We start from the raw sequence: 27185 nt of genomic DNA on the forward strand, positions 1-27185 counted from the left end.
ATTAATGCTTGTCCAAGGGTCAATTAATGCATGGGACCACTTTGGGCTGCAAATGGTCTAGCCAATCAATTTTTGGATGGTAAGGTCAATTTTTTGGGCATGGATTAAGGGCTGAATTAATTTTCAGAATTAATTAATTCTGAAAATTAATTAAATGGCTGGAAATTGCTGAAAATGGATTAAGAAAGCTGCCACTTGGCAAAACTTTTCCATGCAAGTGGGGGAAAGGTTAAATAGGGCTGAAGGGAGAGGGAAATCTCGTTTTTTCATTTTGGAGCTATTGGAAAGAGGTGTTGGATTGTTGCTGCCAGCTTTTGGGGCCATATCCCAGCCATTGGAGACCATTTTGGTGATGCACATTGCATATTCTTGACCTTGGGAAGCTGGCAATTGCTGCTAATGCACTTTCTCTTGAAGATCAGAGTCTCTGATGCTCCTATTGTTGTTGGTGCATCCGTCTGGGGCTGGTGTAGCAGGGCAGCAGCAGATTTTGATCAGTTCTTCATGACAAATCTCAGAATTTTCTCTCTTTACGGCATTCTCTCATCTCCTTCAGCCTATGCTCAGCCATTCTCAGCAATTCTCAGCCATTTGGAGGAGATTTCAGCCATTTTTGGTGGGCTGATTTGTAATTTTTGCAGTAAACCCTAAATTACAGCAGAAATTAGGGTTAAGCAGCCACCTTGGGATCGTGCCAGAGATTGAAGGCTCAACGGACTGAAATCATAGCTGATAATTGAAGATTATCAAGGGAATTCAGGAGCCAGCCTATCCCGAATTGATTTGGGGCAGCATTTGGCCAGCCAAGGGTCAAAATGAAGAAGAAGTCCTGGGTGAATCAAAGGGCAAATGACCCAAAAGGCTTGCTGGTCATTTATGACAGCAAGAGTAATTGGTTAGCAAGAGGAGATTGAAGAATCTCGAGTTGTACTCCTTCCAATTGAATGAAAGCTAAAGAAATACCGCAAGGTGCGCCAATTTTGGGGCCAACAGGGTGTCTACTGTCCAAGAATGTTATGGTAAAGTGTGTATTGCATTTTATGTGCATTTATTTATTGCTGTAATTAACTCTTAAATTAGGTTATCACCACCCATTCCAAGAAGGAAGGCTGGTTTCATCAAGTGTGGCCTTATCAGTTCTTTTTTTTTTTCACATTCATGGTTTTATTTCCTTGTCTAGGGTGTAACCTCAAGGTTGTATTTTGCAAGCAGGCATTTGCCTACTTTATGCAATCAATTTGTGCTATGCTCTGTTGTACACTGGCCTTATGTAGCAGGGAGGGAAGGCACCATATATTTGACACGTTTCCTGAGAGTCGTGTCAAGCTTGGGCTTTCTGGTGAGTTGCAGAAATGTTGCCACCAGTGGACATGTTGCTTGCATGCAGAGGCATCTGAGATGTTGGGCAGGATGCCAGAATGAGAGGTATGCTTTATTGAATACAATTTGACATGGGATGTTGCCATGGGTAGGAAGTTGTTCAGTAATTACAGAGGCCAAGTGAAATGTTAAATGTTGCAGAATTGCATGCTCACACAATGAGTCTGACAATAACTAAGAGCATGGTGGGAAATTGTTCAGCACTTACAGAAGCCAAGTGCAATGAGTATAAGGTTGCAGAATTGCATGCTCACACACATGACTCTGACAGGCAGCTGCAAGTGATTCGTGATTCTTTATCAGTTCAAGACAACACTGTACATATAAGGTTACCTTGATCATCCACGAGATAATTTGGTCACTCAGCCAGGCTATTATCTCAATTCTTTAATCCGCAGAAGCTTCCGCATCTGCATAGACTTTCTCATACAACTTCTGCTCTTCCTCCTCAACTTCCTTTTCTGTTTTCCACCCCTTTTTGGATTTGTAGTAAATGCTCATGAATGTACCCACTGCCTTGTATTTCTCCTGACATTGTGAGTATAGCCCAGCCTCAAGCATTCTCCGAAAATCCCTTTCACTGAGTTCTGTGACAGCATACAGAGCCTGGAATCCATGAATTTCAATCAACCAAGGCTCGATTCTGCGGCAAGTGTCAACTCCATCAAACTCCTCCCCGCGGAGTACAGGATTGGGTGTGTAGTACAAACCAACATCAGTATACATTTGAGCGTATGGATTATCCCCTCTGTGGCGGTGCTTCTGGAAGCCAGGCTCAGGGTATACCATTGTCTTGTATGGAAATTGATACAGCTTGTGGGGGCACAACCAAATGGGGTACAACTGTCCAAAAAATACAACAAAGGAGATCTAAGAATCAAACAGTTCCCCTGTCCAAAAAGACCCTAAATTTTCAAGAACTGCAGAGAGTATTTCGGTACAGATCAAGCATGAAATACATCGGATTCAATCAGAAATGATGTTGATTCAAAGAATGGTTCAGCACATTGAAATGAAAACTGACATTGCAGCAATCTCATCAAGCAGGTGGTTTGAAGTATAGGTGGTGAATGGAGATAAGTAAGTATCTGTCTTGTTTTACCACCACTTTCTGACAGCAGGCCCATATGCATGGTTAAACAATGTGTATACTAACTATATGGAAGCAGAGAGGGATGGCCAGAAAAGAAGTGTGGACAGAATTTATGAATTAAGCCATACATAGGATAATGAATTCAAGAGAACAAACCTGCATCTCCCTGTGAGAAAATTCTAATGCATCTGGGACCTTGTAGAGTGGAACAAGCATATCCTGAATGACATGCCTCTCATAATAATAGTTCCGAATGGCCTCTCCCTGGGTGGCTTTCAGGAATGAAACTTTAGGTGGCATCATGCAGAAATGTCAAGCTTGGGCTTTCTTGTGAGTTGCAGAAATGTTGCCACCAGTGGACATGTGGCTTGCATGCAAAGGGATGTGAGATGTTTGGCAGGATGCCAGAATGAGGGGTGATCTCATGGAATCCTTTAATTTCTGGATGTCCAGATCATGGCATCTAGTTACATCTCTTTGTAACTTGAAGGCATCCAGGACTATGGGAGCATTAGAAATATGCCATGATGTACATTCTCAGCTAGCTAAAAAGAGATTGAAAAGAGAGCTGTATGTGAGCTCTGCACCGATGGACATATATGTGAAATGCGGTTTACTCGCAGTAGTGGTGCATGCTAAATAAGCTGGCTATGCATTGTGCAATTTCATGGACTGTATTAATTGCAGGATATGCTGATTATGGGCATAACAAGGTGTCAGATTGCTTGAAAGTGGAAGGGATATGTGTGCAACTTAAAAGCTTCCTGCTTTAGAGGATCTTTACAAACTGGCCAAGAAGCACATGTTGGCATAGTAAGGAAAGGGAGAGGGCTAGAAGCGCAAAATACTCTGGTATACATGCCGAATGTGACTTTTTGGTAGAAGCATGGGATTTGTTTGACTAGTAGCCTAGTGATGAATTCCCTTAAACAGTCGCAGTGAGAAGGTTTCTCGCTTGAGGCTGACACACTGGTCTCCACCTTGAAAGATTCTGCCAGTATCAGAGATTTAGAAACAGGCTCATATATACATGCTGAAAGACATTTGCAGGCCTATTAAACGGAGCTTTATGTGGGTTACAGAATGCTAAATTTTATGTTGTGGTCCACTAGCAGAAGCATGGGGTGCTTGACTGGTTGCCAGTTAAATATTCTTAGACATGAATAGAAAGTTAAGTTCAATATTTTTAAGAGAGAAATTGAAATGCAAGAGTCACATTGTATTACCAGAAACAACCGGGATTGTGAAAATGGGTTGGCATAACTTGCTATACTCAAATATATTGAGATGCTCAAAATAATCCTACTTGAATCAACTGGTCAAATGAAGGTATCGCAATAGAGATACAGGTATGGACAAAGCATTTATGAGGATGTTTCTTCTGCAGAGATGATGAGGTGGTTGGTCATTCCTATCCGCTGGCACTTTGGTTGTCACATGATTGTGTTGTTGGAGAGTCCATTTTTTCTATCAAACAATCTTTAAGTCTCTGCTGCATTTTGTGGTAAACTTTGGCATGTTTATGCGACCTTGAGTCTGCAAGCACTTACAGGTTTGACATGTCAAGTCCTTCGGAATTTAATTATTGGGAAAGGGATTATTTTAGCTAGGCCTTCTTTCACTTATGCAATATTGGTTAGCCATACAAGGCTTCCAAAGTTCTGAAAAGGAAAACCCATCACAATGCAGTAGGAACAAAGCAATCACAAGAAAGTTGGCTGAGGAAAACCCATCACAGTGCGATAGGAATAAAGGAGTTAAGAGGGCAGTTTGACTGAGGAGTGTTACTCAGTGATCTTACCATCTGAGCATTGGTGACAGCAATATCAAGTTTTGATTTCTCAGTCAAGGTTGCTCAGGATGTGTCTGTGAGTTCCTTGTATGCATTGTGTAGTTGACTTGTGTGGTGTACTCAGCACTACGTTGGGTGGTTAGATTTATGTATTTCATGGTTGGTAATATACAAGCTTTGCTGTTTGGAAGTGCGCACAATGGTGATCTCCCCACTTGACCTCCTTCCTTGCTTTGAAAGTCTCCTTGGAGTTTGCCTCCGTTTGGTGTCACCTTGCCACAATATTGTTGGTTGGAAAATGTTGTTCATTGCATGGTCCACGAGCAAGTGGATACTATCCAATATTGGAGCCAACTGTTCGTGGTATTGGGGAGATTCAGCTCACAGCCATTGATGGCTCTATTCTCTGCCTGCAGGATGCTTTGTTTGTGCTTGGAATCAAGAAGAATTTGCTTTCTATTTTTTCTTTGGGACGTAGTGGTTTGTAGGTCACATTTGATGATGACCGTTGCATGGTTAGAGATAAAGAACGCATGACTTTGGTCTTGACAGGATCTTTGTGTCATGGTTTATATGAGTTGGATGCTCTTTCAATAGATTAGTCGGCATATTTGACATCCACTCTTACTCCTGCTATGATACAGGCGAAGTTATGGCGTGCTCGTTTGGGGCATGTAAACTTTGGCAGGTTGATGCTTTTGCAGCGTACTCAGATGTTGGATGGCTTACCTCTCTTGGAGAGACCTCCTGAGCACTTACGCGAGGGATGCTAGCAGAAGTTTTCTAAACAAGTAGCACTTGACTTATGCTTTTGGAGAGGTTGGATCAACACAGCCCTTTCCTGGACTTCAGGAAATGAAGTGCAGCAAGACCACAATTGCTTGTGACACCTGACCTCTGGAGCATGGTATTGGCTTGCCTAACATTGGGGAATCTTGCCAGAAGGTTTTATGCAACCCTCTAAATGTAGGGTTTTTTTAATAGTATACTTTCATTTTTATGTGCATATCTTGAAATGTGCCTCTTTCACATCTTTGTAAGGCTTCAAGGCTTAATACAAAACTTTGTCAAAATATTGTTTTGTTCAGCATCACTTCATGTGAGTATAACCAGTGGCATGAGATATTTGAGAGAGATTTTAAGCTATGAAGTGAAATGTAGGACCAACTGACTCGAGATTAGTTTCTGGACTTTGAATATCTTCAGACTTGTTGATGTTCAATCAATTAGGGTATGCTGTGTCACATTTTAAGGTGTAAATTGATTGGGCCCTTTAACCCAATAGGTATGTACTTTCGTATATAACTTACCACAAGGGAAAACATTTTAGGCAAGTTTTACAAAAGTCTTTTTGGTTGAGGCGATGTTCAAATTTTCTTACTAGTCAAATTTAGGTATGTAGTATAATTCTTCCACATTGGGTGGGCTTTTAAGACCCAACATGTAGTTCTACAAGTATTGATGCTTAAAAAATTAGATTGAAATGCATACTAAAAACCATTTGCTAGAGTGCATGCTCCAGGGGGGCAAAAAAGGAAAAGCTAGGGCATTTATAACTTATCTTCTTGTATGACGTTTGAACCATTTTTGTGCTTAGAACATTGCACATTAGAGAGTCCTCCAAATATGAGATACTTTGAATGCAAATTGATAATCTTCCAAAGCCATCACTTGGTCACCAAGTGATAGCTTAAGGCAGTCTTTAAAAAACCTAAAATAGCCATACCTTTTCCATTCTATGAAAAATGGATCAAATTTGTAGTTAAAATCATCAAAGTTTTGAGATAAGTCCAAATCTAAGGCAGTTGAAAGCCAACTTGATACTTCAAAAACATTGAAATTCACAATTAGTATTTTCAAAATGTATTTCTAGGAAGTGTGCTTGTAGATAGAGGTTGGTACTTTACTACATGCATTCTTGATTGTGCATGTCATATGCTCCTCTTGATACTGCTAGGTAGGAAAAGGAGCTTGCTTAATGTAGAAAAAAATATGTTTTTTTTTTTGAAGAGCTCACCCTAATTGGCACTAATTGAAAACTTGCTGAAACTTTTATCCTACAAGGTTCTCTTTGTGCTTAACTCATAATTGTGCCATGCATATCCCCAAGTGGTTGAAGATGGTGCACACATTTCAAAACAATCCTAGCAGGAAGTAACAAGTGTATGCCTTAGTGAAAAATTAAGACTACAAGAATATCATTGTGCTTCCCTTGACACAGAATTGAATACATATGCTTAAAAATGTAAATCTTAAAGCATATGATGATTTTAATCCAATACTTGTAATTATTAGCTATCTTGCTTATACATAAAGAAAACACCAATTGAAAGGACTCACAAAACCTTTGACTCCCATTTTGATTCAACAAAGAGGGCCATGATGAACCATTTAACCCTATCATAGGACAACACCATTAGAAAGTTCTTAAAAAATAGACTTTGAATTTACCTACTTTAATGATTTTGAAAATTCTATGTTCAATATAAGCCTATAGATAAAGTGGAAATGCAATTACAAAGAGGCATCTAGTTCCCACATGTTTATACATTCCAATATCATTTTCAAAATGTTGACAACACATTGATTGAGAAATCAATGATTTGATAAAAGCCTACATGGGAGAGACACATAGCAAGTGTTGGCTAATAATTCAACATATATGGCAACAAGTTCATGGAATCACAAAGACCTTCAAAAGGGGGAGTCGGCAATAGTAAGAGGAAGTTGAAGGTACAAGTAAGCTTAGGTCAAAATACAAGGCTATAATGAAGTGCTCTAACTAGGAGTAGAGATGCTATAAATGATAGCTAAATTTTGCTATTCAATGGATATGGTCAATCAGTATATTCAAGAAGATTGTGGTTTTATTGTAAATTTTAGTTACATCTATAATATATCAAGCTAGTGAAACTTGTAGTTCTTTAGAGAGGAATCTCATTGAGGCATACTTGGAATGAATTTTGGAGAAAAAGTTTGGTAAACTTGATCAATTCAATGCTTCCTTTGGTAAGTACGGGTGCGCACGCATGCGTACGCGCACACACATATGCATGCACGCACACACGCACGCACGTACACGCAAATGCACACGTGTACACGAGAGAGAGAGAGAGAGAGAGAGAGAGAGAGAGAGAGAGAGAGAGAGAGAGAGAGAGAGAGAGAGAGAGAGAGAGAGAGAGAGAGAGAGAGAGAGAGAGAGAGAGAGAGAGAGAGAGATTGTATATCTTATCTTAAAAGATAAAAGATGTGCTTAAGAGACTAGATGTTAGGTCTTTGTAAGAGTATATCAGTGGTGCAGATGTAAATGATACTACTAAGAAAGAGGAAAATAAAAAAAAAGGAAATGCTCTTTTCCTTAGTGAAGTATCTCCCTTAGGTGTAAATGTAGCTCTGTGTGCTCAAATGGAGCTACCTCAATATGTATCTTCTATGGCACTCCATGATAGCTCTAATTTGTTTATGATGAGGGTGTCTAGGCCTCCTCCTATGTGAACATTGGCATCTCGCTCGATTGAGTGCCAATGCTCTATCCAAGGAGATACCCCTTGAAGATGAAGCTCCTCTACAATGTATCCTTGTTGATTTTCTATCAATAGTGATGGATTCTACTCTGTAGATTAGTAGCTCTACACTTATGAAGCTCTAAAAGAAAAAATCCAAAACATCTCTAATCCTCAAACTACATCACCTTCTCATAGATAACCAAAACCCTCTTGGTACGCACAATGGTATCTGCCTCAAATATTGTAATATACTGTACAATGACATATGCAATGATCCTCAATCTCTGGCTCTTTGTCACAATGTTGGTACATGTGGTCCTCAGTATCCATACCCTCCCATCTACCTATCTCAATCCTTAAATGATGTGTTGAAGTTTGGATTTCCCAATAGATGCACATAACCCATGTAGCATAGTTGAGTTTCTATATAGCTTAGGTAGGTGATGATACCATCCTCAGAGAGTCGATGGAAATTGCTTTGATAGTGTGCTATACTTGTTCCCTATAGGGAAATGAGTCTAATCCAAGTTCTCTTTGTATTTAGTCTTAATATTTCTACTTTGATCACATGGTTGAGCTCTAACCAACTAAGCTCGAATCCATGCTATAATTGTGGAGGGTAATCTATCAATTTTCATGCCATGCAAACTCCTGCATGTACCCATTTGAGCATACGAGAAATCTTTGTCACCCTCTACTACTAACTATTTAGATGAAGCTAATGCTAGTTGTGGGTATCTATCTTGAGGTAGCTATGTAAGAAAGCCATTGTGCATGGAGCAAGGCCTTATCATCACGACCAATGGTCACTCCATATGCTACCATCCATCATAAAACTCCCTCTTTGGTCCATTGTAGTCTATCATTTGTTGTCTTCTCATGTGATGGAGGCTTGGGCCCCAAATGGTTACTCCATAGAGGAGTGTGGGTGTAACTAATGTATCATAGATTCACAGTTTGGTGCATGATTCTTTGATCTATATGTGTGCACATTATCTCTCAAATGCACCTAATGCTACATACACTCGTGCTAGTCAAACTTCCGACGTATCTCTTGAACAAAATTATGGTCCTTTGAAAGTCACTCTCAAGTATACGTGCTATCTAATAGACTCCATCGGTTTGCCATCAAAAGTAAATTGATGCTTAGATCTTGTCACCCAAGCAACTGAGGTCTTGAATACCATAGACTTGGTTTTCTCAATGTTCATCTTAATGTCTATGTCTCTACAAAAGACTGATAGAGCATCCAAATGTCTCTGTAGTCCCTCAAGCGAGTCAAATATAAGCACAATAATATCATTTGCATAAAAATATATTGGTACCAGCACTCTCGCTAAACTAGCTACAATGCACCTAGTGTTTCATACACTGATGCTGGTCGAGCCTCCAATGTCTCTCTCCAAAAAAATTTTGCCCTTTGAAAGTGACTCTCAAGTATATGTACTATCTAATAGACTCCATTGGCTTTCCATCAAAAGTAAATTGATGCTTAAATCTCATTACCCAAGTAGTAAATGTGTTGAATACCTTAAACTTGGTTTCCTCAATGAGCATCTTCATATCTTTATCTTTGCAAAATATCAATAGAACATCCAAATATCTTTGTAGTCCCTTGGGTGAGTGAGATAGAAGCACAATGTCATCTATGCGAGTAATATTGGTACCAACACTCCAACTAAAGTGGCTCCAACCCCTTCTTCTCTATCAATATAGTCTAAGACCTCATCTATATAGAACCCAAACAAAGTGGGTGAGAGTGGGCATCCTTGTTTCACTTTGATAGTGCTACTGACTAAATCTAAGATAGCCCCTTGTGCCTGTACCTTACCTGTCATTGTCTTGTTTAGAGAATATATACTTCATTGTATATCCTCAAGGACACCAATATCATGTTGGCACATGGCACTATATCAAATGCCTTATAAAAATCCATAAAGTACATATTTTTATTGCATGTTGGATCTTCATCAATAATATCCCTAAATAAAAATATGGTCAAGTGTGGTATATCCCTCTCTGAAACTAGCTTGACATGTTGATCTCATGGCATGCATCTCACCCATGTCATCATTGAAGGCTTTCTCCACAATAAATTCATATATCTTAGCTAGTGTGTGGCCAATCATCATTGTCTTCTTGTAATTACTAGGTATCGTATGATCTTCACTCTTGAAGAGTGATACAATCTTATGGTCTAACCAACTAGTTGGAAATCCCTCATAAACTGATCTATTGAAAACATGAGCTAACATTAGTGCCAAGACATTGCAAACATGTGCAAAGTGTTGAGCCCTAAATCACCATGATCATGAGTTGTCCCATTCTTTAAGGTTTATGTGGCATATTTCACTATTTTTTCTATGAAAAAACTCCAATATGTTGGCCTATAGACTAATGGGAGGCACACAACATCCTAACTAGGAATATTATAAGGCCACAAGCATAACCATTGCAATCCACATGTCTACTAATTTTTATTGGTGGATGACTCTCACATGAAGCTTTCTCCATGCTCTTTTTCTCTCTTGTCCCAAAAGCATAGAGTACATCTTTGTCTCCAATCTAGGCAAGTATTTTGATTTCTTTTTCCACACTAGGCATATGAAAAGTATATAAGCATGCCCATGTGCACATACACCAAGTTCCACTTCTCGATAGAGATGTGCACATGTCTCTCTACAATCATAATCATACCAACCATTTTGTGGGGTTAAGCATCTTGGTGGCATAGTGGATGGCATTGTGTGTTGGAAGGCATGGGCTATTGAAGCATGTAATGTTTTAGCCATATGTCTTGTGAACTTGTCCAAGGGAGATTGAAAGTCTGACATCCTCAACATGAGTTTCAAATTGTGGTGTCATATACATGTGAGGCTGCCTCCATATATTCATAACATGGAAACCTAGGTACACAATTGTGCCTCTTGTACATGTCCACATGCCACTGCGAAGGTTAAAATAGCTTTGATGCTAAGCCAATCCATCTACTTTAGATCTCAAAACTCTTGATATCTGGCATTAAGCTTGGTGAACCAATCGAGCAATCCAAAGTATTCATGCCCCTCTTATTATTCCATCATGTGAAACCATTTGATCCAAACCATTGTGATACTCCAATAATTCTAGATAGGTTATGTGCACTCCCCAATGCCAGTAGGCATGTTTGATATTCCGTCAACTCTCTATCTTGGGCTAATCTTAGTAAACCTATATCACCTACTCCATTCATTCTAGATAGGTTATGTGCACTCCCCAATGCCAGTAGGCATGTTTAATATTCTGTCAACTCTCTATCTTGGGCTGATCTTAGTAAACCCATATCATCCAATGCAAGTTGTTGGAACATGTCATTACTTGTGTTAAAGAAAGCAGATTGACTATCCCCTACATGGACATTGAAGTGTCTTGCTAGTAAGACATCCCTAATACTTGTGAATCTCATGATGTCCTCATGAAGTGATGCATATGAGGATCCTTCTTTATTGGCAAATCTAGGGTATGTCAAGGGGATAAGTAGCATATTGCACTATAAATGTCTCTTGTGGGTGAATCTAGATACAAACCACCACCCCTCCACCCCTCCCCCCTTCTTTCCCCTCCCTTTACAATCTTATTTTCATGTTTAAAAGGAGGTATGAGAAATGAACATTGGATATGTGCAACATAAATGTATACGCATAAGGATGGAGAGAGATACATGTATTCTTCATGCATTGGAACTACACCATTGTGCAATCAAAATAAAATAGTCCCTTTTGGCTTATTTTGGTGATCAAACAAGAGGATGTGAACAATGAAAATTATCCACATATAAGAGGCATTACAAACATATTGTTTGGGAGAGAGGTGTATTCTTCAGGCACTGATGTTGTGGCATTATGCAATCAAAGTAAAATAGCATATTTAAAGAAGGGATGTTAAAATTATGTAGATGAATAAAAATCATAAATGTGATTTTAGATATGAAAAATGGATAGACTCTTTTTACGCATTTAATTTCATGATAAGACATGAGGATATGGAAAATGAACACTAGACTTAGATATAGATAGAAAGACTAGAGTTGCACCATTGTACAATCAAAAGATATTGAACAATTCAAAATAGCTAGGAAATGTAGAAATTACATAGATGAAAATTTAATCATACATGTGGTTTTGTGACTTTTTAATCGATATCATGTCACATGTATTGGATGGAACATAGTTTTTGTAATGTTTAGAAAATTGTGAAACTTGGTTTCTACATCTATAAGTTCTCCAAACTAAGGTCAAGTCCTAGCATGAAAAGGGGCTTCAACATAGTGAGAATTACAAATGTGAGCATACTAACAATCATGTGTCGTGATTTTGAATTCTATGCATACCGTGATGTGAGTAACTGAAGAGACATTGTGAGGTGAGTAATTGAAGAGACACTTAAATAGTTATAAAGTAAGGATTTTTTATCAGTACTATGAGACCCAAAAAGCTGTAGGTACTCGAGAAGTCACAAAACCTATTGAAAAATCAAAATAAGAATTAAATACACTAGCAAGTACCTTGATTACATAATGTATACATCGGAAACCATGTGGGAGAATAGTTGAGTCAAATATAAAATATTTAAGGAGGAAAATATCTCAAGACTTTGAATCTATAGTTGAGCGTGCGATAAAGATTTTGTCCCTTGATCAATAATCAATAATTATCATTTCTCATATCCTTAAATTCAAATAATTTCCCCTCTCCAAAAACGTGGTAGGTTGCTTGAGGGATTGAATAAGAGTTATGGCTACTATCAAGACGAATTGGAAAGTGGAAGAAAAAAAGGAAGAAGAGGATAGTGAGAGGAGGAAGAAGAGATGAAAATAAACAAAAACAAGACGGAAAGGAGAGGAAGAGAAAAATGGTTCATTTTGAAAAAAAAAGATGTAAATTTCCCAAAAATACAACAAAATAAGGAAAAGTACTATTGAGATATGTACTATAACTTGCCTCTGACAAGCTACAAAAGGAAAAATTGAGATGATAATTTAAGGATATTGAGACACTTTTGATAAATTGTTTGTTTGCTACCTTGAAACATCACAATAATTCTAGATTTTATAGATTAGAGAGTCAATAGGTAGGGTATTGCAAAGGATCTGAATGATCGTAAGACCCAAGTGCTCAATAATGTTTTCATGCAATTGATTAGTAATTATCAAGAGAAGTTGAGTCATAACTAGTAGCTTATGGGCTGATTCCAAACCTCTCTATGTGTGTGTGTGCACTTAATAAAGTTGTAATTGAAGAAACAATATTTTTTTGTTTGAAGACCAAGTCTCATTAGCTCATGATCACATGATCATTTTTGTCTATTATATCTCTTGCTTAAACATTATCAAAACATAAATTCTCATTTCTATTATCCTTAGTGGGAGTTTACAAATGTTTGATGATTCATTTGCCTATGACCTTGAAACATCATAGTTATTCGAGTTTTCTAGTTGAAGGGATCTAAATGATAGGAAGGCTAGGAAGCTTAGTAAAGTTTCATGCAATTGACTAGCCCTTTTCCAAGAGAAGTATAGTTATAGCTAGTATCTCATGGGGCTTATTCCAAAGATTGATGTGTGTGTGTGTGCGCGTGCGTGTGCGCGCACGTGCGTGCGTGTGCGCGCATGTCTGTGCGTGTGTGGATGCATGCATTTGTGTGGGTGAATGTGTGTATGTGCCTACATGTGTGCATGCACATGTGTGCACACACTTGTGCATGCTCAATAAAGTTGCATTGAAAGACCAAGTCTTACTAGTTTATTTTTGTGCTTTAAACCTCTTGCTTGATTTTTCTTTTTTGGCCTACTATAGTTGATAGGAGGTGCCATCTAATGAAACATGCAAATTTGGGTAATCAACAAGGTTATCCATACAGAAGCATGCTCAAGCCCATGTGTGCACCTATCCCTTTGGGGTGATGTTTAATACTATAACTATAGAAATCAAATATCTATCTAATGGCTTTCATATGTATAACTTATTTGTTATAGTTTAACCACCCTCTTTTGAAAAATTATGAGACAAGTTTTCAAGATTCTTAATGGTTCTTACATCCCACTTGTTGGTTCATAGAGAAATCACAATGGATAGAGACACAACTTTTAGTGAATCTATATTCTTCTCTTGGCCAACTCTTCTTTGTAAGTGAATTAATTCAGCAATGCCATCGGGAAAAAGCTAAGTGATGCCATGATGGGCTTTTGTTTGATGAAATAAATATTTCCTTTTTGTGTAGTCATTGTATCAATATAGATTGTTGGGATTCGTTTCTTTCTTTGTGTTCTTTAAATTGTTGGAGAGAGAGAGAGAGAGAGAGAGAGAGAGAGAGAGAGAGAGAGAGAGAGAGAGAGAGATTTGCAAAAAATCAAGATGATCTATGAGACGTGATCACAAAGTAGCCATAAGCGTTCAAGAGCTAACTCATATTGTTGAATATTAGAAACATGAAAGAAAGGATTCGTTGATTCCATACTTTTAGTACTTTTGCTTTTATTTGGTATTTTTGCTGCTACAACTAGAGCAATATCTAGTAATAGAATATAATTAGAGTATGACTTGAGGTGAGAACTAGGATGAGATCTAGTCCTACCAATAGAAGTGGAGTTTGTGGCATATGCATTATGTAGTGCGTGGTCAACATAAGATCTCCTCATAGGGTGTTGCAACATCTCCTCCAATATAGGAAGGGTGAAGTTTCACACATAATCTCTTGTGGTGGGTGACAACTTCTCAAATCCATTGATAATGGGGTGGGTTGTCATCTTAGGTCCTCATCTCCATCATCCCAGTGTAGTGGTCCAAAGGCTTCTTGAAAAGGAATGATCTCGCCCTTCTTGGATCTTATAGTATAAATTGCAATGTGATGTAATGCTCCTTTAACTTTGCCTTCACCTGATAATTCAAAAATGTAGTCCTTTGGTGCAATACCCTTATATTTCCAAGTCTCATTCTATACTTGGTGTGATGAAGTGTGGATTTCACCAATAGCACATTGAAGACTGTGTGAGATATGTATCTAGTGTGCAACAATTGGGTGAAACTTGAATTTCATCTTGAGAGTTTGTGAGAGTGAGGGACTTGGATAGTCAAGGTTATTCCTTGCTTTGCACTTTTCTCTTCATCCCCTTCTTCTTGGGTGAGAGATAGATTGGAGGAGACATTGGGTTGCTTCTCTTCTTCATGTCTCCTCTCATAGATTGAGCACTTGCAGATTAGATCAAAGGCTATGAAGTAGTGGAAGCAGATTAAGGACCACCACATGAATCATGGAGCCACTTGTGAGCCTTTGCTTCATGACGTTAAGGAGAAGGTAAGAAGGTGAGATTGCTACACCCTCTTTGATTTGTACATTCTTGCTTTCATGGGATTTGAGAGAAGGAGGATAGATCGATGAGATTGAGAGATGTATTGACTATGTAAGAGGTGGCCATTGCCAAAATGATAGAAGCACTTCAAACAATAAGTGTTCCATGAAGTCGAACATTGAGCTTGAGAAAGCTCCTACATTTTAGTTTAGTTGTTGTTGAGACAACGACGGAATCACCTTGATGGCATACATTTGCCATCATCACCCATCGTAATATAAGCACTACTTCGAAATGGAATGAAAGCGTGTACTTTGAAATGGATTAGGAGTGGCTCCAAAACAAGTGTGAGATCGATTAGGATGGATGAAGTAGGAGAGTTTAATCAAATTTTGGATGAAAAATAAGAGTTCAAATAGGATAAGGAAAACTAAATTACCTTAGGGGATAATCTTAGTCTTAAAAATGACAAAAGAAAAACAAGGTTCTTTATCTCACATCGAGTGGGAATTGCAAGGGGCTTGCTTGGGAGATTTAATGAGGGGGTTTAAAAGAAAAAGGGGTTTGAGTTGCCCAATGGGAATTGCAAGGGGTTTCCTTACGAGATTGAATCTCATTGAAGGAAGGGGTTTGAAAAGCAAGGGGCTTGAGTTGCCTTGTAGTAGTTGTGGCTATTTGAACTGAAGGTGTATCTTTTGTGTTTTGGATTTTCTTTTTGAGTTTTGAGGGATAGAACTTCTATTTGGAAACATTGAGGACTAGGGAAGAAGCAAGGAGAAGTCATTGTTACTATTTTCTACCAACAACAAAAGAGGAGAGGAGAACAAAGAAGAGAACCTTTCAATCTCGCATCTTCTTGCTCCGTAGGTACGTTTCACTACTATCACCACTGAATTTTGAGGATGGTTTGAGAGAGAAAAGGTTGATTTGATGATTCTTTTATGGAGGTTGTTGTGCACAAAACAAGTTGTGATCTTAAGCTTAAGCAATCACTATTGGCTCTACACACCTTGTAGGGACTTAGACCCTCCCTCTAGGTCCCATATAGAGTGGAGTGTTGATTTGCCCATCCACCCCTTTGATAGCAATCCAAGACTCGTGACCCTAGGCCTCCTCTCCTACTCGGACCATAAGGCCATGAATCAACCCATCAGCCTTTGTGACCTCTCTGCCCACAACCAACAAGGCCTTCCTAATGCAGCCCTTGTGGATCCCTCGCATTCACTTGTGGAAGCTTTGTAGTTTGATCCTTATGACTCACATTACACAATGAAGAGAGAAACCCAATTAGCATGATCACTTTCGAAGCAAGGAATCTAATAAATGAGACCAAGAACATGAGTTACCTCCCAAATCACTGGTACCAAGTAATGTCAGACTTGTAGAAAACAAAAGAATATATTCAAAGCTTATGGAGGAGGACATTGATGGAGAGTTAGCATAACACAACGATAGGTTCCAAAATCCATCTTGCATGCTCAAGAGTACTACACAAGAAATTACTAGTCATGGTTGCCCAAACCACTTGTAGGACCACCTTTGTTGTACCATACAAAAGACCAAATGCCCCCTCCAAGAAGAAGAACCAAACCTAAACAACAAGCTAGACTAGAACATGAACCGATGGAGGCAGCAATGTTGATTGAAACCCTTGAGGACAAGGAAGTATTGATTAACCAAGAGACCTCCCTAGAGTCTATTGTTGGGGATAAAGGCGCCTCCGCCTAGCTGCCTGTGTATTACTACACTGACAGTCACTGCCACTGACACTACAGGTGGCGGGCGCCCGTCACTGTCACTTTATTCTTTATTCTTTTAGTGACAGTTTGAATAAAGGAAGGCCCGGTCACACATTGTGATTGTTGGAGTTCCCATTTCTTGTCTCTCTCTTTCTTGCTCTTACTCTCCCGCCATAGCTATCGAGTGTAAGCTTCAATCCTTCTCACCTTTTATCTACAACTAATCAACAACAATAATCAATAACAATTGATGAAGCTTCTAATGGAAGAGAAAAGTACGAAGAATAAGAATCTTCAAAACTAGAGGTGGTTAAACCATTGTAGCTTGACAATGTTACTCAACATGACCTAGAAAAGTCCCATGAGGAGACCAAAAAAAAAAGAGAATGCTCATAAGTGGCTCGGTGACACAAATATTAGACCAATTAAGGGCCATGAATTTTTTAAGTCCACATCTTTATCGTCTAAAAGAAAGAAGAGAAAGCAATGAAAATAACAACAGCAATTGCAAGTAGTTGTGTAGAAGTCACTAAAAGGAGCCTAAGGATAACATTGAGAAGTCGGCAAACTTGTCAAAAAACCAATCTATGTATATTTCTAGACCTACTTTTCCAAGAGTGATAAGTCTATGGATACTTCCAAGGGTTTCAAGGAACAACTACTTTCAAATATTTTTGAAAACACTTGGTCCACCAATAACAAAACACATGATGCCCAATCAAGAGTGGACACAAAGTAGTTGCAAGTGCAAGTTATGACTATAGCTTCCACATTGATGAGAACCAACTATGGTAGCTATAGTAAATCAATATAAGAATGAGAACCTCAAAAGTACAAGCAATCGAAAATTGTGCCTATCTTGACCTAAAATCTCTAACCAAACTAAAATCCAAGCCATCGATTACAACTCTAAAGGAAATGGCAACAAAGTAAGCTCGCATAGAGAATGCAAATGTCATAGAGTGCCTTACTAAATTGCATGCTAGGCTAAACTTATTCGCACATGTTTTCATCCATTTAAACATGGTCACATTGCCAAAGGAACAACTACTAGCATAGCCACTAACATGGGAGGAGAAAGCACATCTTTGTGAATACTATGGCAAGCTTTTAGATGACCTCATGCAACATATCTCAGATAAGGAAGCCAAAAAATGCTTCTTAACTTCCACTTTGAATGAAGTACTTTTGCAATAGAACCTGCTTGCATTAAAGAGTTGAAAGAACAAGCGGAGGGATGAAGCTATTTTGGGAACATTAGTTTAACAATTGAGCTTCAATGGTTGGAATCTGAGGCCAACTAATGTGACTATCTCAAAGGAGAGATGAGCCATATGGAAGTCTCAAAGAGATTTGATGCATGTAGCCCCTACTTCCTTTCATGAATTTGCTACTATTCAGGGTATGGAGGACCAATACTAGGATATCCCTTGCTTGACAAAATTCTTACAAAAAAAGATCTGCATGTTGCTAGTAGGCTAGGACAAGGAACAATACTACTTGATGTTGCACAAAATTTATTGAATTTGCCATGACTCTTTGATGCTTGTGCTACATTAGAGTATAATCTTGACTTTGATAACACCACCTTTGAGTGACATGAACCCATATATTGTAAATGTGTACATACATAAAAGGTTCTTTCAATGATTGTGTATAAATATAAAACTAAGCAAGTCAAACCTTGCACACTCCTACAAGCAATACCATCACTTACAACACCAACAAGTGAGGATCTAAGAGGCAAACCTCACTTTAAAAAAAGCTTCAAGACCACATCTATAGGTATCATTCTCCACATGCAAGAAGGCCTTGACAAGTGGAACTATCAGATACCCTTTGTTTTTTCATAGAGTATACCCAAATCTCATAGCATGAGAAACTGTACAAGGCTCCCCCTTTATATGGATAACTAAGAATGAAGTATCCTTGGCAAATGAAAAGATAACCCCTAGGGATTAAAAAAGAGATCTAAAAGACTTCGTTAGGAATGTCTCATGCAAACTAGGAAGAATCCAATGGATCTTCAAGGTATTTTGTAAGAAATTGGCACTTATGTGATGCGTAGGAACATCCCTATGATTGTATGTATTTTACATTTTGATATCACTATATTGGCTGTATTATAACTATGGATTGGTTAAGGTACTATTTATCACATCATGTGACCCTTTGGCTCACAGCTTATGCTCTCTCATGTAGACATTATTTTTTTGGTTAATAACACTCATCTCTTGCATGATTTGTTTCAATGGGAAGCACATCGTGTCTCACTACCTTCAATTAGATGATGCGACATCACTTTGTTGAGGGCATTCAATATGACATAAGAGATAATGACAAATATTTTATGGTTGGCAAAAGGCAATTGGTGCAAGAATCAAAAGCAATTTTCTTTAAGGGTTGCATTATTCTCAACAACAACATAACACTAAAAATGGATGGCTCTTAGGCTACTAAAGATAAATTGGAAACTCTTTGTGTTTAGCATTTTGCTAATATTTTTGGGGCCGCTTTTTGTGCCTATGCTTGATTTATTGGAAAGTTGGATAACATTTTTATCTTATGCATCCACTTATTGATGCATTTGATGCTTTTTCCTTGGATCCCTTCATGGAAGAAGAGTTGAGTGCTGTTTTATCTAAACTAGGGTGGAAATCTCCAAGATGGGATAGCATTATAGTACTTGGGGTTTTGGAAATATTAATAAGAAATCTTATTTTTCATCATTGATTTAGCTTGGTATTCAGGGGATTTATTTATTTCTTTTAAACATGCCTTGGTGAAGATATTCCCTAAAATGCAGTTATGCAAAACTTTGGTTGACTAGTAGGTGATTCCTCAAGGCCTATGGCCTACAAAATCATCATTGAAATGATTGCTAAATGTTTGAAAGGTGCACTTCTTATACGGGTTGCATCAAGCACAATATGGTTTTATTCAATGAATTTTTCCATTGAGTATGCTAAATACATAACTCAATATGTTTTATTACTATAGATAGATGTCTAGCTTTTAACTCTATTTATTGGGAGTTCATTCCCCAAACAATGGTTGAATTAGATTTTGGACCAAAATTGTAGCATGCCATCTATTGGTTGATCATGATAGTCATGCTTTTCACATTCTCGGAGTTGATTAGATTGGTCTTTAGGCAAGTCAATGAGACAAGGATGCCTTCTAAGTTCCATGTTGTATGCTATAGCCACTCATCCACTTTTATGTTAACTTGAATATCTCATAGCTTTGGATCAGTGTCATGCTTGAGCTTTATGATGAATCTCAATTTGTTGTGAAAGCATATGATCATGATTCTTTTTTCTTGCTAATAAAATACTTGATGAAATCTCTCTTGCATAATGGATGCATTGAGTTTATTTGCATTAGCAACATGGTTGAGGGTCAATTTTAGAAATTCACAATATCTATATTTGTCTTACAATGAAAAATTGGCATGCTTTGCTATGGCCTAGTGAAATTTGTGATTCACGTATTGTTTCTAGACACTTGATTTATTAAAGGCACCTATGCCTAACTCCCTCTATGTTCATTACACTAACAGTACTCGGACACCTGCACATTGTAGGTAGTGGGCGCCCATCACTGTCACTTCATTCTTTATTCTTTCAGTGACTTGAAGGGAGAAGCCATGAGTGGAAGCACCTGAGCAAAAGCAAAGCTACAATGAAAGAAGCAAGAGAGTAAGAGAAAGAGAGACAAGGTCTAGGAACTTCAATAGTCACAATGTGTGACTGGCCTTCCCTTATTCAAATGCTAGTGAAAGAATAAAGAATTAAGTAATAGTGATAGGTGCTCGCTACCTGCACTATACAGGTGTGTGGTTACTGCCAGTTGAATATACGGGTGATTAGGCATAGGTGCCTTTACCCCCAACACTTATCCCATTGGGTGGAGTTTGATTCTCACATATGGATGTCTTAGAAATTGAGGGCTAAATATACTTTGCCATTGGATATTTGTTTAAAGTTGTGTAATCTATCATTATGTCCTATTTTCAAATTTTGGGCTTCTTTTGATGTGGTCTAAATTTGAAATTAATTCCATCATGTTGATGTTCATGAAAATTTCCATGGGAAACTAAAAGGCACAAGAAAATAGTCCAATTATTGGACATGTAGAAGGTTTGCTCTTCAAAATCCCATGGTGACTTGATCCATCTTAGCATTCTTGGCTCATTGATTGGGTTTATTAAAAAGGTTTACCGAAGGACAATAATCATGGGCTAAAATAATAGTTACTATGTGCATTTCTCCTTGTACAAATGCATTCCAACATCAAATTATATGGCAAAGGATTGGATTTTGGGGTGTTTTGAAGGTTCCCTTTTGGCAAGCCTTTTACTAATGTATTGATTGGTTCCCAAGACAGAAATTTCCCCTTGCATTAAATGAAACTAGGCACTCTATGCCTAGATAGCATAAAATGTGACACTAGGTCGGTGCTTCACATACACACACGTGTGTGGACCTGCTCACCAGCACGCTTGTCTCCAAGTCCTTTTGGTAGGCCAAGTGAGTTGTTTTACATCAATCCAAGAGGAGCACATTATTGGAAGGGAAAATCTTGCTTCTTTGACATAAACCCACTTGTTAAAATGGCTTTACTTTATTGCAACCACTTTGCTACTTGTTAAAAAAATATATATTTCCATTTTCATTATGGAGGCTTGTTGGACACTTCGAGTTTTTTTTTTTTTTTTGGGGGGGGAGGGGGGATTTTGTGTTATGAGAGGTGTAGGAGATGGCTGTAATGTTGGCTCACATGTAGAGGAAGAGGTGGTCTAATTGGGGGTGGTTGGGGGAGGGGGAAATGAGCTAGTCGAGGGACCATGTGGGAGCAAAAGAGGTGGAGGGTTTCACTACTAATGTAAATTAAATAATCTTAAAAATGAATGTTAGACAAAACTTTAAGGGAGGTTTTGGAGGGTGATGACAAACGTCCAAAACCATTTATTTGTGAATATCTATACTACATTATTATTTGAGCTACAAGTTCAAGAGGTGTCAAAGCACCAGGGAGCTCCCGAACCTAGCTCCCAAACCAAACCAAAGTCTACATGTGCCATTAAATGCTCACGTGATTGGGGGTAGAGAGAAAAGTAAGTGGCCATTAATCTCTCACATGATTGGGGGAAGGGAGAAATGTGGTCTCTTTCCACTAGCTCCTCCTCTCACTCTCACTCGCGGGCATCAAGTAGGAGTAGAACAGGAGCAGGTAGTAGGAGTATCAACAGTGTACAGAGGGTCAGGAACAAGCACGAGCAGGCAGGTCAATCCTCTCTCTCTCTCTCACTCAGGATATATTTTTGTTTAGTCCTTTCTCTCTCTCACAAGTCGACACACAGGCACACACACACTCTCTCTCCCTTACGCACTCTCTCTCTCTCTCTCTCTTCTAGAACCAACAGTCCGTGATTGCCACGGTCTCCAGTCCAGTAGCGCTGCCACGCAGCCTCTCTCAGTCTCGGCAGCCTCTCTCAATTTGGCACTCTCTCTCTCTCTCTCTCTCTCTCTCTCTCTCTCTCTCTTAGAGTCGTAGTCCGTGGGGGAAGCAAGTGGATTATCAGGTGGCACAGGTGGCACGAAAAGTCAACAGTGGACTATCAGGGCATTGCAGACGTCAGATGAAGTCTTGCACAGAGAAAGAGAGAGAGAGAGTGTGTGTGTGTGTGGGATTGTCCCGCGGGGAGGTCAGCAGACTCTCCTCAGTCTAGAAGTCTCTCTCTCTTTCTCTCTGTCTCAGTCATAGTCCGTGGGGGGTAGCAAGTGGACTGTCAGGGCACAGCACAGGTGGCACAAAAAGGCAATGGCGTTAGGCAGCACTAAGTCCCGTGGCATGCGGACTGCCCTACAGGGAGAGAAGAGAGAGAGAGAGAGAGAGAGAGAGCTTTAATTTGTCTGTGGTGTGGATGTCTAGGCCTTCGTCCGGGTGGACGTGGGCGCCTAGACTAGCTAAGTGCCACTGCTCTATCCAAAGGGACACCTACAGAAGATGAGGTCCAATGATTATGTACTCCTGTAGGCTGTGTGGCAGTAGTAGTGGTATCTGCCATACTCTGTCGTGTATCAATGAAAAAGTCAGTGACTGCTCTCTGTCTATGTGAGCCGAGCTGTGGGGGCCTCCTACTCCGTAGAATTGTTGCTCTGCGCCTTTGGAGCTCCAAGAGGAAAAATCCCAAGCATCTCTGATCCTCATACTGCATGATCCGTCTCAGGGGTCCAAAACCCTCTCGAAACAGACAGTGGTATCTACCTCGTATGTCGTAATATACAGTGCATTGGCAGATGTAGTGTTCCTCTGTCTCTGGCTCTCTGTCGCATAGTGGGCATATGCGTTCTTCTGTCTGTATACCCTCCCATCTGCCTGTCTCAATCCTCAGGTGGTGGGATGAGGTGCGGATCTGACCAATAACTTTGCATAGTCCATGAGGCAGTTGTGTGTCCATGTAATTGGGTCAGGTGATGAAACCATCCTCAGATACCTGGAGGAAGTGGGTCTGGTAGTGTGCCATCCTCGTGCCATGGGGCGAGGGGGGTCGGATCCAGGTCTTCTCCGTATCTAACTTCAGTATGTCTGCTCTGATCACATGGTTTAGCTTTGATCTTCGGCTTAGGTCAAGTGTAGGGCAATCCAGGCTATAGTCAAAGGGGGGTAGTCTGTCAATCTGCAGACCATGTAGACGCATCCATGTACTCATCTGAGCATACCAACAGTGTCTGTCACCATCTGCTGCTAGTTGTCTAGAAGAGGCCAGGGCTAGCCGTGGGTATCTATCTTGGGGGAGCTCCCATAGTCTATGTATGAAAGTCATTGCCTGAACCAAGGCCTCAGCCACCATGGGTGATGCCCCCAACTCAGTTCTGATAATCTCATGTGGGGTCGAGCTCTTCGCTTGTATCATGCGTGAGATCATCATGACCAGTGGTCTTTCCATATGCTCCCATCCATCATAGTATTCCTTCTCTGGTCCATCCTGGTCTCCCAAAGGCTGTCTCCTCGTGTGAAACAGACTCGGACCCCAAATAGCTGCCCCATATAGGAGTGTGGGTGTAACCAAGGTGTCAAAAAGCCACAGTTTGGCGTGCAGCTCATGAAATTGTATGTGACCACATTGCCTCTCCAATGCACCTAAGGCTGCATATGCTTTTGCCAAACGAGCCTCTGATGTCTCTCTCCAAGAGAACTGTGGTCCCTTCAATGTGACCCCCAAATAAACATACTGCCTAACCATCTCCACTGGCTCTCCGTCAAAAGTAAACTGGTGCTCAGCTCTTGTCACCCAAGCAGCTGAAGTGTTAAATACCATAACTTTAGTTTTCCCAAGGTTCACGTTAAGATCTCTATCTCTGCAAAAAGCTGATAATGCATCCAAGTGTCTATTTAGTCCCTCAGGTGAGTCAAATATAAGTACAATATCATCGGCATAAAGCAGTAATGGTATTAGCACTCCAGCTAGGCTGGCTCCGGCCCCACCCGTCCTATCCACATATTCTAAAATTTCATCTATATACAGCCCAAAAAGTGTCGGTGAAAGTGGACAGCCTTGTTTCACCCCAATGGTGCTATTGACTGTATCTGAGATGCCCTCAGGTGTTCGTACTCTGCCTATCACTGTCTCATACAGGGCATAGATACTCCACTCTATCTCTACGGGCACATCAATGTTTTGCATTCTTTTCATGAGTCTAGCACGTGGCACTGTGTCAAAGGCCTTGCGAAAGTCCACAAAACAGCAATAGATCTTTTTCTTGAATGCCTTGCCTTCTTCAATGATTGCCCTCAACGTAAAGATATGGTCTAGAGTTGTATATCCCCTCCTGAAGCCAGCCTGGCCTTTTGACCTCAGGCCATGCATCTCGGCCCATTCACTCAACGCTTGTTCCACGATAGAGCCATATATCTTGGCCAGCATGTGTCCAATCATGATAGTTCGATAGTTACTAGATAGCGCGGGGTCTCCACTCTTAAAGAGCGGCACAATAATATGGTCTGACCAACAGGTTGGAAATCCCTCACAAATTGCCCTATTAAAGATGTGAACCAACGTTGGTGCCAGAATATCACAGGCATGCGTGAAGTGTTCAGCCACTAAACCCTCATGGTCTTGGGCTCTTCCATTTTTCAGCTTCCATATGGCATTCCTCACTTTTTTTTCTGTGAAAAATCTACAATTTGCTGGTCTTGAGGTTGAGGGGAGTGGCATAGGCTCTTGGCCAGGGATATCATAGAGTGTGCAAGCATATCCATGCCAATCATCCGATCTAGTAATTTGTAGGGGTGGTTGGCTCTCATGCATCTTTTTCCATGCTCTCTTGCTGTCCTGCCCCAAGAACATTGAATATATTTCTGTTTCTAGTCTGCTCAGGTATTCCCGCTTCTTTTTGCGTACCAACCGTCTGAAGAGTGTTCGAGCATGCTTATGTGTGCATATATCAAGTGCCAACTCTCGCTGAAAACGTGCTCGTGTCTCTCTGCACTCATCATCATACCAGCCATTTTGTGGAGCATTACCTCGTGGAGGTTTATCTGATGGTGTAGTGTGTGGGAAAGCGTATGCTGTTGAAGTGTGTATTATCTCAGCCAACTGTCCTGTAAACTCATCCATAGAGGCCTGTGTGTCTAGCTCCCTCAATGTATCTCGCACAGTAATGCTGTATATGTGTGAGGTCGCTTCCACAAAAACATAGCGTGGTAATTTTGGTATGTGTGACTGTGCTTCGTGTATATGCCCATATTGCATTGTGAAAGCTAGAATAGCATGGTCTGCTACTAATCCAATTGGTCTGTCTGAGATTTCAAAACTTTTTATGTCAGGTAGCAAGTTGGGTGATCCAATCAAATAGTCCACTGTGCTTGACCCTTTCTTGTTATTCCAACATGTGAAGCCATTAGATCTTGGCCACTGTGGTAGCCCGTTAAGGATGGCCAAACCATGTGCACTTCCCAGTGCCAGTAGGTGTGTTCCATATTCTGTTATCTCTCTATCTTGGGCTGATCTAACTAATCCCACTTCATCTAAAGCAATATCTCTGAACATCTCATCACTAGTGTCAAAGAAAGCAGATTGGTTGTTTCCTATGCGTGCATTAAAGTCTCCTGCTAGTAGAACATCCCCAATTCTCATGTATCCCATTATGTCCTCATATAGTGGTGTATACGGGGATGCCTCTTTAGGGGCAAACTTAGAGTACGCAGGGGGAAAATAGCATATGGCAATATACATGTCTCGAGTTCTGCTTGTACGTAACCTGATCCACATGTATCTTGCCTCTACATCTCTATGTACCACTTGGACTGTATCTCGGAGCTCTTCTCTAAATAGAATTGCCACACCTCCTGATCCCCTTGTCCCTCCAGGCCGTCTAGGCTGAGGGCGATATACACTTTCCCATCTATATCCATATACATCAGGTAAATGGCTATCTTTACATTGATGTGTCTCAGTATACATAGCAATGTCTATACCTTTGAAAGTATCCTCAAAATAACCTACATCTGTCTTAAGGGAGCCATTGCAATTCCACAGTGTGAACTTCAGGGTCTCATAGGCCGCGCACCGTCATGCCGTCCTTTTCTCTATGATGATGACTCTTCCATCTCTGTATACAGCCCATTTACCTGCTTTCCGTGTCTCTAGAACACGTGTCATATTTTCCGTCATGTGGGCTAACTTGGCTGGGGTGAGGTCTTCATCTAGGTAGATCTTTTCTCCTTTGAGAGCAATCCTCTTAGAGAGGAAGGCTCTCTTCTTTTCCAGGTCTCCAAACTTCAAGATGAGGACTTTTGTTTTTGTGTCAGCCTTCCCGACTCGCCAAGACCCAATGATGGGTACATTTGTAGCTCCAATTTTGGTGGCAAGAGCTGTAGCATCTTCAATTGGGGAGCTTTTCTCGTCTAGTCCAACCACTTTTATGTGGAGTGCGCGTACCTGTCTTTTTGCCTCTTCTTCCAAGGTGGCATTCATGGCTTCCGCTTTGTTGCCATGCATTCCTTTGTTCTTTTTTGCCACATCTATCCATTCTGCATTTTCTTTGACGGTATTCTCAACATTCTCCATTTTCTTTTGGGTGCCTTCCACCACACTTGCATAGGTGTGCATGTCCTTTTTTAAAACATCCATTTCCTTTTGTAGTTCCGGTGTGGTTTGTGGTTCCTTTTGTGTGTCCAGTTTCTTTTTGCATTCCTCTAGTTCTTCTTGTAGATTAGAGATCAATGAGTCTTTCTCTGCCATGCGTGCATCCAAAGTTTGTTGCATCTCCTTTTTTAGTTCTTCCATCATTTCAACTCGAAACTGCTCTTGTATGTCCTTTTCCATTTCCTTCCTCAT

At 39.9% G+C, this 27185-nt stretch overlaps 1 protein-coding gene across 1 annotated transcript; it reads right to left on the minus strand.

The window, feature by feature from the left end:
* Positions 1–1767: 1767 nt before the first annotated feature.
* On the minus strand, positions 1768–27185 carry LOC148010657 (uncharacterized). The gene is made up of 4 exons (XM_087671563.1): positions 26942–27185; positions 23913–26413; positions 2630–2737; positions 1768–2223 (listed from the first exon to the last, which is right to left on the minus strand). The coding sequence occupies exons 1-4, from the start codon at positions 27183–27185 to the stop codon at positions 1768–1770; spliced, it is 3309 nt and encodes a 1102-aa protein (XP_087527689.1).

This window comes from Lygodium microphyllum, chromosome 29, assembly GCF_053477565.2.
Source record: "Lygodium microphyllum isolate KBCC chromosome 29, Lygodium_microphyllum_v1.1.10, whole genome shotgun sequence".
Classification (NCBI taxonomy): Eukaryota; Viridiplantae; Streptophyta; class Polypodiopsida; order Schizaeales; family Lygodiaceae; genus Lygodium; species Lygodium microphyllum.

Bases quoted from the DNA above. Each gene is read 5' to 3' on its own strand.
- LOC148010657 (XM_087671563.1), bottom strand. From the start codon at position 27,185: ATGAGGAAGGAAATGGAAAAGGACATACAAGAGCAGTTTCGAGTTGAA. The intron at 26,414-26,941 runs GTGTGGTGGAAG...CGGCATGACGGT, and splicing joins GGACATGCACACCTATGCAA to GCGCGGCCTATGAGACCCTG. The intron at 2,224-2,629 runs GTTTGTTCTCTT...TTTTTTGGACAG, and splicing joins TTTCTCACAGGGAGATGCAG to TTGTACCCCATTTGGTTGTG.